The sequence below is a fragment of the Athalia rosae genome, chromosome 4 (genome assembly GCF_917208135.1).
Source record: "Athalia rosae chromosome 4, iyAthRosa1.1, whole genome shotgun sequence".
Lineage (NCBI taxonomy): Eukaryota > Metazoa > Arthropoda > Insecta > Hymenoptera > Athaliidae > Athalia > Athalia rosae.
In genome coordinates, this window is record NC_064029.1 from 778,817 (window position 1) to 794,071 (window position 15,255).

General features: G+C 41.2%; 1 protein-coding gene and 1 long non-coding RNA gene across 2 annotated transcripts; one reads left to right on the plus strand and one right to left on the minus strand.

Annotated features, from left to right (window-relative positions):
• The first annotated feature begins 1,608 nt into the window (after positions 1 to 1,608).
• On the plus strand, positions 1,609 to 8,670 carry LOC105687436 (retinal homeobox protein Rx-B-like). Its single transcript, XM_048654667.1, has 4 exons — positions 1,609 to 2,038; positions 2,555 to 2,971; positions 6,335 to 6,619; positions 6,711 to 8,670. The coding sequence occupies exons 1-4, from the start codon at positions 1,741 to 1,743 to the stop codon at positions 7,124 to 7,126; spliced, it is 1,416 nt and encodes a 471-aa protein (XP_048510624.1). The 5' UTR covers positions 1,609 to 1,740; the 3' UTR covers positions 7,127 to 8,670.
• On the minus strand, positions 2,839 to 6,320 carry LOC125500749. The gene is made up of 3 exons (XR_007278209.1): positions 3,665 to 6,320; positions 3,091 to 3,541; positions 2,839 to 2,989 (listed from the first exon to the last, which is right to left on the minus strand). It is a non-coding gene; the product is annotated as an uncharacterized LOC125500749 (long non-coding RNA).
• Positions 8,671 to 15,255: the final 6,585 nt, after the last annotated feature.

Below are 15,255 nucleotides of genomic sequence, written 5' to 3' on the forward strand. Positions count from 1 at the left end.
AGGTGCCGCTTCGGTGGTAGATCCTTCGCCTGGATCCGTGCCGAATAAAGGAGGGGTGTTGCAACACACACGCACACACAAGCGTAGATTACCCGTGCAAATATACAATCTGCCTACATGTGCGCATACGTATACTTATACATGTACATATAAATGCTACCGGAGCTCGGCACGTCTTTCTCGGGATGTAGGAGGCGCAAGCCAGCGTGGACCGGAGAGGGGAAGGATTTCCCTCCGTTGGCTCGTCCCCCGCGCGTGCGACCGAATTAAACGATTAGTTAAACTGATTTCCAGTTAGGAGAATGAATAAGTAATCGGATTTCTCGTTAAGGTAATCGCATTCCACCCTGATTGGCTCCGTCTGCCTCAACGTTTCGGCCCACGTACGGTAAACGCCTAGATGTACACACGTATATTCCCAGTCCCAATACATGTACGAGTAGACTTGTTACATAGAGGTATATAACAAGTATATATACCAGGGTATTTGTATACGCGTTATCATATGTATATGCATTGTATGTACGTATGGTGCCTGCAGTGTGTCAACCGAACATCCCCCGACCACCTCTAATCTCAATTATTATTGCACCAGCTCGTGTAATGATGGCCACAATTTTCGATACATTGCTCATCGCACGTAAAGCAATACATGGACTGGTGCGTGTCATATATTTGCATAAAATGTACCTACTATACGTATAAATTTATCAACTCGAATGTGAATATTGGTGCGCTGTGCAGGCTCAATGTTTATACTCCGATGCAGCAATATTATTGCAGATTCAGGTAGACAGTATTATACATACTACATACGTATAAATTTAGTGTGCATACTTGAATTTGTATCACGTATATAGTATATGTGTTCTAAACTGTGTGTACATAGTACCTTTCCACAGCCACACCGTGTTCTCCCTGCTCGCACCCCCTTGCAGTACAAACCTTCGGAACAGGACGCAGAATGTTTGCCGGAGCAATTACACTCCCAAACGCAATCCCATTTAAATATTGCTGGTATAGATAGAGAGGGGGTTGCCGGGTCGGAAGGACGCGAGTGGGGAAACTAAACATTGTCCTGGTCGGCATCCCGGGACAGAGATTCAACGGGTTGCTTGTGCGGTTTACACCCACACCTGTAACCAGATGGTGGATATTTTTCAGGTCGTACAGACTAGTGGTTATAGATACAGGAGATGAGTACGTTGCAGCGCAATGAAAATCATCCGTTTGAATTGACTGTAATCATTTACAATATGAATATTCATGCGCGCGATCGAAATTGAGATGCACAGGTCATACGTGAACCTCCAGTATTTGTGTTTCATGTCAATTTCGATACGCGTGTAAATTTATAAAAATTTATACAGATCTGTGACCCGCGACGAGGAAGCTACAGTTTGCATTGTCTTCGGCAAACCTCGAAGCGTAGCACGGTATAGTACAAGGTATGTACAGCGGCGGAGGGGCGAAGGGAACTCGGGGTGAAAGGCAGGGGTGGCTTCGGGTAGGTGAGGGTGAAACGGGTGAAACGGGTGAAATGCTAATGAGCTTCGGTAGCTGCAGCAAGGGCGGTTCGGGGTTGGAACAGAGTGGTGCAAAGACCGCCTCCGGTTGGCGGATTGGCTAGCGTCTCGATGGCGGACGGTATGGGGTGCCTAGCGTCGCGACGCTTCCGCGCTTTTCGGCGCCCTCCGACGCCTCGCGGACCTTCTCGCGGATGCGAGTGACTCCCCGAGGATGGAACAACTCACCCAGTTTGTCTCGAAAAGCTTCGATACCGCTACCGTCAACGCGAACGACAACGGTAACGGAAACGGTATTATTATTAATAATTCCGGCAACGGAAATCCAAACGGAAAGGTGCAACGGATCGTCAATCAGGAGATTAACAACGAGTCAACGGGGATTAATTGGGATATTCATGGTTCATCCTTAAAAAGACGTGTCTGCAGGGACGCCTGTGACGCTGCGGCCGCAGCAATCACGCTTAGCGTTGCTCATCTTCTTGGTTCCACGGAAAGTGCGACGACTTGCAGTACGTTTTCAATGATTATTTGTCACATATAGCCGCGCGATGTGTGCCATTAAATACACGATGATCTTTGAAATCATCTCATAATTACATGAATAAAATAATTGTGTCGGCGTGTGCAAGATATCGAAAACTCCACAAATCACGGGGCAGATTGCAGTCTCATGTAGTTTCCACATAGATAATCGTCATGATTAAAATGATGATCCGTTTACTAAATCATATATGTAACGTGCAAATAGATGACTAAAAATTGTGCAAAATACAGAACTCGCAGTTTGAAAATAATAAGGGTTCCATACAGTTTTCATATTTGTTCGTACTTTCGACGAAAGAATTGCATAACATTTCATCTTTGTTAATCTCATAAAAATCATACCAAAGTTCGATGTAGATGTCATCACAAATCCGTGTGTTCGATAACGAGCCATTTACCTTCATATTTGAAAAGTCCACCCCGATGGCATCCGTGATCTCGCGGTGATCAAGCCTGAAAAATGAAAGTTGGACTTTCTTCAGATGGAGATACCAGGTCGCGAGAGTCTCTGGATGAGGTTTGCCACGGTGAAGCAGCCCCAGAAGACGAGCCACCGTCGCCAGATGGTAGATTACAACCTGAGGATCTCTCCGTCGGAACGAAGCTGAGGGAGAAACCAGAGAGTGCACGTACAAGTGGTCCTCCGAAGACTCCCGAGCTTAAACTCTCAGTGAGAAAACTACTCGGCTGTAGTCCTTCTCCGCCACCTCTTCGACCTTCGCCATCACCCTCGCCGTCCTCAGCGTCGACGTCCGATCGTTGTCAAAGTCCCACAGACGGAATCATCTGCGGAACTGATCTGTCGAGGTCGTCTGCGGAACAAACGACACCACATCGACAGCATCACGTACCGCGAGGATCAAACCACCAAACCCAACCGCAGGATGATACGGCTAAGGGTGAGTTCTTCGCATCATCTAAGGCAGATCGAGTCTTTAATTTCTACCAGACATTCTCCCTCACTTATATTGGAAGATGCTTTGAAATCACGTCTTGCTGCGTAATTAGCCATACTCACGTCAATTTTGCATGAAATGTCAGGTTTTTTTTCTCAACGATTCACAGATCTACGTTAGCTTTTAGTTCCTCGTAACTCAATAGCGTAACGGGGTATTCGCGCCCCGATTTCATCTTGGAAAACGAGCGTGGTATCGAAGTTAAAAATTGCATCGCAGGGAGCATTGCCGCACCGTTGTACAATCATGTATAAAATACCTGGAGAATAGTGCCCCGGATATATGGGGATAATAACTCGGAGTCGCGTAATCTGTAATTTATGGTTTAATATGCGAGTTGCACCAGGACGAGAGGTGCGTCCGATACGCCCTTCGCCACGTCTCTGCACCACGGGTGGTCCCTCGTAACTTCTCCCACGATTAATCGCAAATCAAAAAGCAATCTGCTCGGTACTAACCCGCTCGCGAATCCTCCGTACACCCAACTGTATAGGTATTATTCATTGTGATCGGCTGCGCGCACACAGTCCGTAAAAAGCGAAAGAAAAAATAAACGTCAATTGAAAATAATATCTGTATATGATGGTGGTGAATAAAAAATTCATATGCATAGTATATATCTCCACGCATACGTACCTATACTTAAGTACGTGGACCAGGGGAAAGTTGAGAGCGAAGATTTAGAGATCACGCGGCGAATTGAAGACTGGTGGTCCGAGAACGGTGGAAGCACTTTACTCGGCGAGTGCTCGGGGTCCGAGAAATGGTCAGCAGCAAGGCGAAGTACTGGACATATTTATTACCGTGGGGGTTAGTTTTGAAAAAGTATCCTCTGAACACATAAAGTCTTACTAATGTACCAATCCGATCGAGGGTCGGATCACGATTTAGGGATCTTCGCCTCGGCTACATGTAGATTTTTTTTTTTCCGCCCCCAAATAATTTTCCGTACTATGACCTGACCTTTGATCCCAATTCAATTACGTACCAATAATATTTGGATCTTTATTTAAATCAATGTAATTCCCATACGTGGAAAATTTGAGATCTTCCACCACCGCGTTTCATCTGTACCTACGTGTAGTCTGAGGGTTGCTCGTACTTTATGCTAACAAACATGTTAACTAACTGCGATTAGAATGCATAATCTTCCGAAGAATGCTGCGCAATAAATTTCTTATTCATCTTTACGATCGCGGTCGACGTCGCGTCGCGTGCCATATGGGGGTTTTTGGTAAAGCACACACCGGAGGTTTTTATTTCGGGGCGAAGCTTTACGGCCCCGTCTGTCTCCTCTGATTCCGACGACCGCGCTCCTAGTAATCGAATTAGCGGAATAACCCCGGGCACACGATTGCTTCACTCGGGTTCCGGGCACCAGTTTAACCCCCGGGGGTGGATTACTAGAGCGTTTATAATTCTCACGTACGCGTTCATTCTCCTCGATGTTTTGCGCGTAGCTTGAACCTGTTGTGTGTATGTAATCGTCGACGTACGAGTCGATGTATACGTTACACCGCACGGGTTTATCCTTTTGCTGTTATATTTGTATACGTGTAATATCTTTGCGTGTATCCGAACGACATTGAACGCACACACAAACACAGTCATAGGGATACCGCGTTATTTTCAAGTGATATAATGTCACGGGTTAATATCAAACGCAAGGCGAGCAATTCAAACGCAATTTACAACGATTAAAAGTCGGTTGTTCCGTCGCAGCTGCGGATAGGGTCGCTTCTGCGATACAATACATAACGTGTACTCGGAGAATGTGCGGAAAAATTTAACAAAACCAATGCCAATTATTTAATCTCGATCTCCATTAATTTTTTGAGTAGTTTCTACTAGACAGCTAGTTTATTTTTCGGATGAATAGAAGATAGATTAAAAAAAAAAGCTCTTTCGTAAAACGACGTCACCCTCTTTGCAATGTAACCCCCTTATGCGTGTAAAAGAAATAAATTGAACTTGGTTTTGCCACGTATTAAATCCGAACATGTTTTAGATCTTGAAGAATATCGAAAGACGAGAATAACAATTTCTTCCAGTCTGTATAAAGTGCACCGCTGAAGGCGAGGCACCAGCGATACATCTATAAGTATATCCACTTCTATGTTTGTCCGTATAATGAGTATATTTAATTTTGTATACCTACAAACGCGCACTTACTCTAATTAACGGTACACGAATTAATTAACCGATCCTTAATATAAAGTAACTACGGACAACGTAATACAAAACGTCTTCAAGGCAAAGTTAGGGTGCTCCGTTCCCTACACCTCCGGAGGATTAAGCACCTCAGGAGAGCTGAAGGGGTGCTTTCTCTAGAAACTCGTTGTGATTCATATAATTTAGCAAAGTGTCGAGCTACCTCGTTGCAAGCCCCCATTCTGCGATTCACCCTTACATTCGCATCATGTACATATACATCGAGTATTGGCAGGGTAACGAACCTCGGGCATATCTCTTCGACGCGAATCAATTCGTCGTTTGACCCTTGGAATTTATTCTTGAAAAAAATCATATATCTGCCTATCGATGCGTCGAAGAATCGTGAGTCGGATTCTAATTTTTCACATCGTTGGAAAACGAATCGACGGTAGGATTAAAATGTGATTTATATGTAGATCGTCTCCTTGCGCCGCGGATTGATGATACTGCAAAGCGATTAGCGTGAGTATACGTACATGCGTACAATTCCAGCATTGCAAGGAACGGAGAACTCACACGTCTAGTAGGATATATTACAGTCTATCCTCTGCAACAGCGTTGTTCTCAAGTTCTTACTAGTTTGGTCCCGAAGATCTATAGGTGAATGTAGGTATGTATCATACATACGATGTATGTGCGGGCGTTCTAGAATATCGTCGTTAGTCATACCCGTACACCGAGAAATTCCGAGTAAATGCTCAAGTACATAGGTATTACATAAGCCGAAATCTCTTACGGCGTCTGGCAGATCGTTGAGGAGAACTTGAAGCACTGCAGAGTCTCCTAATGGCGGCCAATTCGGTGGATCGTATAGTCGCAAAAGCATTTGAATAGAATACTCGTAACCATCGAGTCGCAAGAGAGGGTATTAATTTATGGGGGCAGACGGAACCGCGCGAACGAAACGATCCGGAAGAAATTTTCGAAGACCTCGCGATGAGCGAACTGCGGAGCGACTAGATTATACGGTCCTTGCCTCGGTGATTATTACGCGGAGATTATCGTTATCACGTACTCGAAAGTTCAAAAATCTCCGATGTTACGATATTCTAGTCACGGCGAAGATTTTAATAATTACCGTGTCAACTGCAGGCGCGGTTTCTACCGGTTTGGGGCAACAGATAAGAAGCGGAAGCAGTTCCGTCGGTGGAGGAATCGGGACTGCCGCTGGTGGCGGAAAGCAGAGGAGATCCAGGACAAATTTCACTTTAGAACAGCTAGCGGAGCTCGAAAGACTCTTCGACGAAACTCACTACCCCGACGCCTTCATGAGGGAGGAACTCAGCCAAAGACTTGGTCTGAGCGAAGCTCGCGTCCAAGTTTGGTTCCAAAATCGACGCGCCAAGTGCCGTAAACACGAAAGCCAACTGCACAAAGGTAGGACTTGAAATCTGTAGGTAATTAGGGTGGAAAAAAAAAAAATGGCAAACAACGGGATATAAATTCGTGTACCATGTGCATGACGCAGGTGTAGCGGGAGGTTTAGTCTTGGCGCCAAGGAGTCCTCCGACGTCCTTAGAGCCTTGCAGGGTGGCTCCGTACCTACCCGCGCTGAGATTACATCCACCATCTCCGCAAGGTGTGTCAGCTTCGACGACCTCGGCAACAGGATCGGTAGCAGGTTCGGCTTTTGATCCCGCGGTTCTCCATTATGCGGCAGGAGGATTATTTTGCCTTCCACCACCTCCACCTCCGCCACCGCATTCCCATCACCAACACCATCATCATCAGCACCAGCACCACCATCATTCCGCGCATCCTTTAGGCCTCGCTGCTTCTCTCGCCGCAGCTGCTGCAGCAAGGTCTAAAAACAGCAGCATCGCTGACCTTAGACTGAAGGCTAGAAGGCATCAGGAAGCGCTCGGGTTGGACAGGCCGGCGTAATTTTAAGTAATTTTTGTTATTGCCTACCAGATGTACGGGTTCGTTAACCATACGGATTTCGGTGAACTGTAGACTAAGTTTTGCCATAGATTCGAAATTAGACTGATTGGGTTGAATATGATCACCGAATGACCCGGGTTTTCGTTTCTCATTCCCATTATACCTACATTATACTATACCATTGATGCAGCTACTCTCTTCTTAATTCTACTTCGGGTATTTTCATGTTTCATAATAGTCTAATTATACTGGTCAATAATTAATAATCACTGTATAATGTAAGTATCATAATTATGTACGTAATATTATACATCATCCTCGGAGGGGAAATATAATTGCGCAACCGATATAGTAATCACATAATAATCATGACTATTCCATCGATATTTGATTATGGCCGATCCTGCGGTGCATATGTATAATAATTCATACAATACCATGCTGCCGCATAGGTCACTGTCTGTACAACAACGAATAACTATAAATATCACGACCACAACATGCCACAGTTTGAACAAATTCAATTTTCAATCACGTTCTGCGTTGACTTTGAGAATATTATATATATCTATGATATTATCAAAAATTTTCAATTTTCTCAGCCAGCTACAATACCTAACTTTGAGAGCAGTTGAACTATAATATCTTGGGCGCGAGAATTGAGACGATTAAAATCATTCGATTCGCCACATCGGAGGGGGAATATTTTCAACCATAAGAAAAAAATAAACTGTTCCATCTGTGTATATTTTGAGATTATATTTTGCCTGCCGCAAATATCGCTGCGATCGTATAATAACTTTAACACAAATGCGAGATCAACTGCACGGGGATGACGGTCGCAACTTCCAGAGAACTAGCAAGACATTATTCTTGGGGGATGATTCACAGCCGGCCCAACTTGGCTCGGACGAACGACTGTAGCATGGATACGCCAGCATGGAATCGGGGCGAAGATGAGGCGACTGGACCGAGTGAGCTTTCGGATATAGCGAAGCGCTAATGCAATAACTGCCCGACGCCGCGGCAGTAGGATAAATCAAGGAGAGAGGAGAGAATGGCACCCGCTTGCCGACCTCCTCGTCGTCCGGTTGACTACGGGGATGTTCGTAATCGTGTTACCATCCCCCCGTGACCCGCCTGAACTTTGGTCATCGTTTACACCGCGAATATCACCCGATCGAAAAGTGCGACGTTCGAAATTTTACACTCGAAATGTGCAACTCCGACAGTTGTAAAAAAATAAGAACAATTACGCTTGGGTATGTTAATTCTACGCGATGATTCGCGAATTCAATGTATCTCTTTCGTTCTTTTTTCTCTGCAGTGGGTTCGGAAAGGATGAATAAATCTGCTGCACAAAAAAGGAAATGAAGAACAAAAAAAAAAAAAATCTACGGCGATGAGATTGTGAGATCTGGGGGAGCTATGAATGTATACATAACTATCTATGTATATACGATGTATATACTCAACTTATATACTTGCAACCGACACACGGCATCTATACGGTGCGATTCCCCCGGGTGAAATAAAGCAAAGTATAAAATGAAATAAAAAGAAATCTTCCAGGGCTAAGATAATTTCGCGGAGAGACTTGCCGTTTGTTTTAATCCGAGTTTCGAGAAAAAGTTTTCTTTGTCCTTTTTTTTTTTTTCTTTTTTTTTATTTTACTTCGCTCCCTGCGCACGTGTAAATTGGCCATCATTTGTTCAGTCCCTGCATCAGCGAACGCGCAACCCCCCTTGCCCTTAAAATCCAAGTCGTTTAGTCGGGCAGCGTAGTAGGATGCAGCAGAATTATTGCGAATGGCGGTGTTAACTGCGATATAATATCCCACGAGAATGAAAGCCCAAAACCAAAGAGCCATCGGGTCTGGATACGACAAACCATTAATTACAGTTACATGTATAGCTAATCTAGGGGAGCAAAGCTAGAAACTGCATTTTCGGATGAATAAGAAACGTAACCATCCACATGAAATATTTGATATTGTTTATATTTGAGGTGAATAATTCAACCAAGTTTGCGTGACAACGAGGTAAAAACTCGTGTTGTCATTTCCTTTTTCAATTGGTAAAGATATATCCATTATATGGAGAAGTCATGAATATATGCTGGAAGTTTAAATTATAATACGCGTAGAAAAATGCCAATTCAAACGAGGGGGCTGGTGGGGGGAACGGGGGTCGGAGTTCAATTAAGGTGAATATTTAATAGATAAAGAATGCCGAGATTTAGAGCCGGTCCACCGTGGGCTAGCTGCTGCAGCTACTAGGCCATGTAACATTAAATAATAACGCCACGATTGCTGGTAGGGGCGAACCTGCACCCCCTTCTTCTACTTTCTCCACCCCCGCCTCCGCAGATATATATCATCGCCTGGCAGTTATGTGTGTCATGAATTTTAGATTATCCTTGGATTAGATTAAGGGGCGGGGTGCTGCAGGCCGAGAACGTAAAGGGGCGCTCTACGAGCGAACACCACAAACTCCCTTATACCAATCGTACAAGCTTTTTACCGATATACCGTTGCAAATTCAAGTCTTGTTCAAATTTCCATGTAATATTTTCACGAACGGTGATCGACTCAACGTCAATTATTATAGAATACACTCGACACTCGCCATATACACTCTTCTGTCGCCTGAACCTGCCCACACTATTGGGCGACACCAAAATAGGCATATCTTTTTGCACCCCGTTTCATTACCGTAACATTGAAAACCGCGGAGTAACATGATCAATTACCCGATCCTGTGCAACATTGGAATCTTCGCATGCCACGGTGCCAGCCACTGATGAAAATCGGATGGCTTTGACGAAGACTCGAGGGATGAATTTAAAGCTGCGAAATACAGCGGGCTCATTTATGAGCATGTATATAAAAAAATTGTACAGTTAAAAGACCGCATCTTTTAGAAGTGCGTGAGACAATGTTACACACCTACCGGCAGGTAGTTGTGTACGATTATAAACGAATGACTCGTACAACAGTTCATGCTTTGCTGGGGAGGATTCACCGACCAGAGTCGTTGAAGGGGAAAAGGGAGAGGAAGAGAAGAGAATAGAAGTTGTTGGAGTATGCGGGTGTTGGAAACGAGCAGCTAAACGGTGTTTCCGTTTTCGTTTTATCGTTCGTTTCCGCCCCTTGCGCTATAGCAGGACCGATGCCGAATCAATTCGCGTAATAGAGTGGCGGGTGGGGATCGGATTAAATCGAGGGTATCGTATACGAGATCCTCTCCTTCCCCTTTTTCACCCTCCCGGTAAGAGCCATATAGCAGCTTCAATCCGACCCATGTGACCGGGGAAAACGGATCATTACCACACCTGTCCTTCAAGATGAAGTTGAACCGTGTGAGCGACCCTAATCAAGAGAACCAATCACTTAGCGAGTGTCCTGTAGAATGAGAGGGAGAAGGGAGAAAAGGAGATACGGGGGATGAACACCCCATCGAATACCGATCGAGAGTAGATTTAATACGACCGCGTCTGCGTGCAGACACACTTCCTTAGATGTGGGATACATCTGTGATCCGTAACAGTCGCTGATGATTTGACCTATTTTTTCACTCTTCTATTCAATGCAGGCGCAGATATCTTCATAAGAAAATTCCAGGTATATATTCACTCAGGCACTCTCTGATTGTGAGTAGTTAAGATCTGTAATCAAGAAGGTATCATCGATCCGATGCAGTAATTTATAATCCATGGTGGTTTCAAAAAGCCACAAATTTTTTAATCGGATATTTCGTTCAATTGATGTACTCTGACCTGTCCAAAAGACCAACCCATGAATTTTGCGCGCGGTTTGTTGTGGGGTGTCACCTCTAGTCAGCCCCGAAGGTGACGTCTCAAAACAAAGCGCTACGCTGCTGGCTACGCTGACTCCAGCCAAGCTCGGGTTCGCTGGTGAATTGAGAAATTCGAATATTTCGACCCATGCATGAATTGCGACGATTCAAAGTGGGTCTACGACTAAAACCAATCGATATGTCTTATAATTTTTCTGCTCCCAACAGCGAATAATTGACGATTACTCGATCGATTGCATGAGTAGATGATTTTGGCTTTCAGATTTGGATTCCTGGGCTGATTATACCTGAGATTACTCTTGAAAAGCCAAAAAAAAAAATCGATTTTTGGGCCAAAAGTAAAGTAGTTTAAAAATTGATTGTATTACACTTTTCTGACGTATTTTGACCTCAGGAATCCGAATCTGAAAGAAAAATTGACCTATCTCTAAAATTGATCGAGTTATCGCTAATTTCCAGCTTTTTGAGGTCAAAAATAAAAAATTGATTTTTCAGTCTATCTTAATGTAATTTGAGCTCAGGAATCCGAATCTGAAAGAAAAATTACTCTATCTTCAAAAATGATCGAGTAATTCCCATTTTTTCGCATTTTTTGGCATAAATTTGAGGATATCTCGAAGGGAAAAAATCGTAGCTCAATTTGGACAACGGATTCGTGTTCCTGAGGTCAAAATACATAAGAAAAGTGCCATACGATCAATTTTGAAAAATAAAAAATTTTGGTCAAAATTTGAGATTTTTCCAAGGGGTACCCCTTACGATTTTTTCAAATTTTGACCAAAAATTTTTATTTTTCTAAATTGATCGTATGGCACTTTTCTTACGTATTTTGACCTCAGGAACACGAATCCGTTGTCCAAATTAAGCTACGATTTTTTCCCTTCGAGATATCCTCAAATTTATGCCAAAAAATGCGAAAAAATGGGAATTACTCGATCATTTTTCAAGATAGATCAATTTTTCTTCCAGATTCGGATTTCTGAGCTCAAATTACATTAAGATAGACTAAAAAATGAATTTTTTAGTTTTGACCCCAAAAAGCTGAAAATTGGCGATAACTCGATCAATTTTAGAGATAGGTGAATTTTTCTTTCAGATTCGGATTCCTGAGAGCAAAATACGTAAGAAAAGCATATTAAACCCATTTTTTTTAAATATTGATTTTTGACCCCAAAATCGGAAGACCTCCAAGGTGTACCTCTTTGGATTTTCTTGTTTTTTGAGAAATCCATGAGTGCTTACACATCGTGTAGCCAACACAGGTAGGGAAACGTCATTTTGGAGATGTTCCGACAATGGATCCCCCAGTACGTAAGAATATCCTAGAGAACAGAGTTTAAAAAAATTATGATTTTTCACCTCAGAATCGAGACACGTCTAAGGTATACCCCTTGGCATTTTTCAAAGGATTCAAAACAACGGTGGAGTAAAATTATCATATAAAAATACAAAAATATATAATTAAAATCTCCTTTATTCCAATGAAATTGATCATCACCTTTCTAGCCGACGTGATGCGAATAATGTCCTTCCAATCTTCAGCATGTTTTTTTTTCATAGGAACATGTTCGTATAGCATGATATAAGGATATGGCGTAAACAGTCAGATGAAAAAGTGTGAAATACTTACTGGACTATGCTAATTTTTTTTCATTCTTTCTGTTTTAACATCAATTCAAAATCATTCTGATCATTCGCTGATTTCGCCCGTATTAATTATATACTTGATAACGGCAAAGGGAAAGCGTCTTTTGACAGAGAGCACCGAGGTGGCAAAAAGTGAGAAAGAGGGCAAAATTAAGAGAAAATATCATTATCACTAACTCACTAATATAGAATATAATAAATTGTCACCGCGAGGATAGGAGCATCAGGTACAAGGAACAGTCCTAATAAAGTCCCTATCCTTTGAAAATAGTTCTGAGGGTCATTCAGACCTATGAAATCAATTATTATATAATCGATTTGTCTACTAATCAATTACACTGGCACATCATCAAAATAAATATGATATTACGTTCACAATGGGAACCCTAGATATATATTGTTAAATGTGTATTACAACTATGGAATGATTAACCCTTGGTAAAAATTTTTCATAGGATAGGAACCCCTCCGAATCACTGCCTGCGTGTTAAAACTTTACAGTTAATAATTATTATAATACACTCGCTAAAAATACTAAAGATGAAAGCAAAAAAAAAATTATATATATAGTTATATATATTAAAACCAAATAAAAATAATAGTAGATTTAATCATACCTTAATGAAACGTAGCATTATGTGAGAAATATTATTATCTGATAATATGTAATATAGTTATACCATATTTATGGCTCAATGTCAGTCTATTATGCTAAAGTCTCACGCAACAACAACAATAATAGTAATAATAAAAATAATATTAATAATAATAAAAATACAACAATATATTTACTTGTGTGTTTGTCATTTAATGATTATAATTTAATATCCGATCACCCCTTTCAATTCCCACTTACACTCTCAGACATTCATTTTTTTCTTTTATCTTTTCAACATTTTATTAAACATAGTTAAATAATATTTTCTCACGCTACATGATTGGTTCAATGAAAATTTGGAAACTTTTATTGAATTAAGGAAGTATTTCTTTTACTCTAAACGCAACAATAAAATAGAAAAAAAAGTCTTCTTCACATTTGCTTCGGTTGTCTCATAATACATCATTTGTGTTGTAATAAAATATAGCTGTATACACAAATAATCGGTTCTACGTCACTTTGCATTCATTTAGTCAAAACAGTTTAATAATAATTTACCGATTTTTTGAGCGTTGAAGTCAGACAGTCGGATGGACTAACTTTTCAAACTATTCTTATGGAAAGTCTATTTATGAGATTTCTTTTGTAGCAATTTAATTCTGTTCATAATGATGAAATAATTAGATGGGAATTTATTCAACGATAGTTAAGAAAAATGAAATATATAAAAACGAAAAAATCGTGACTATATGTGGCAAAATTTAGTTTAAAAAGTTCGCGAGAGAAGTTTTGGACTGTCTGAGCACAAGCTGATTAGTTTCGGCGATGTAAGAATAGTAATATCACAAAAATAGCGCAGGCAGGGCAAGGAAAAGACCAATTTGGGATGAGAGTTTTGACAATTGCCAAGTTGGGATGAAGTCAGGAGCGGTGACTCACAATAAATGTTTAATTATCTAAAATTCAGCACTCGGGCTCTCTTCAAGACTCGACATGAAAAGACACCGGACTTGACTATTAACATCATTTCATATAAACTGATGCTTGAACACTTGATTATTTCTGACTTACAAAAATTTGCAAATAAAGCTTAGACTTCGACTATCGGTAATGGATCAAAAAAAAAAGGATCTTGTGCCTTTGAATGTCTTGCCTGTTATTGCTTTGCTGTCCCTTCCGGTCGCACAAATTAATTCATATCTATCAACTTGGTGATTTTTTTTTATCCATTTTTTTTGGTACTATTTTTCTTTATCTTCAATAATGTTGAGTTTAGATAGATGCAGCGAGGAAAGCAAAAGAAGAATTATCGGACTTACACCAAGAGAAAAAAAAAAAAAATCAACAGAAAACATTGGCATAAAAGTTCTAGAAATTTGAACGGCTAAAGACTGATCGGTCGTGCCTCAGTCTTCGACCGTTGATAGTCTCGAGTTATACATACATATATTATTCAATATTCTTCGTATTCCAAAGAAATCTTCATTTTAAATGATTTGGAATTGTTTGAAACTGAATGCTGTGTAACAGCATTACGTACTTTACTAATAAGTTTGAATGGAAATCTTTGTTCTTACATTCAACCAAAGCATGTGGAGCACTAATTTGGTTGACGTGTGTATTAAACTGGCTTTGATTCGCACGACTGCTTCTGATACGAACTTCGTTTTGGACGTAATCTAACTAGCTATTGAGCGAAAAATATATTTTTTTTCCACCCATGCGTTATTTATCAATTCTGCATCAACAGATTATCGACTCGCATTAAACTGTAAGAAGTTAGAATGTACGCCATTAGTTGAGTAACTTACGAATTTTAAGTGACATTCAACGATGACAATAGGTGCAGATTGCAGGTTTTGGTTGAAAAACTTATTATTGTTGTGAATATTATTGTTGAACACGTTGGTTCATAATGACCAATCTGTAAACAAAAATCATAAGCAATACCTTGATTTCATAATTGTATTCTCTTTACCTTCAACATCGTGATATATTTGGAGAACAAAAGTTGGTCGTACTGTTCAGAAGGAAAGATACGGTTTAACAGGTTTATTGAAAGAATC

Excerpts from the sequence above, each read along its gene's own strand:
- LOC105687436 (XM_048654667.1), top strand. The coding sequence starts at position 1,741 with ATGGAACAACTCACCCAGTTTGTCTCGAAAAGCTTCGATACCGCTACC. Across the intron at positions 2,039-2,554 it reads GGAAAGTGCGACGACTTGCA|ATGGAGATACCAGGTCGCGA; the intron begins GTACGTTTTCAA and ends GACTTTCTTCAG. Across the intron at positions 6,620-6,710 it reads CGAAAGCCAACTGCACAAAG|GTGTAGCGGGAGGTTTAGTC; the intron begins GTAGGACTTGAA and ends TGCATGACGCAG.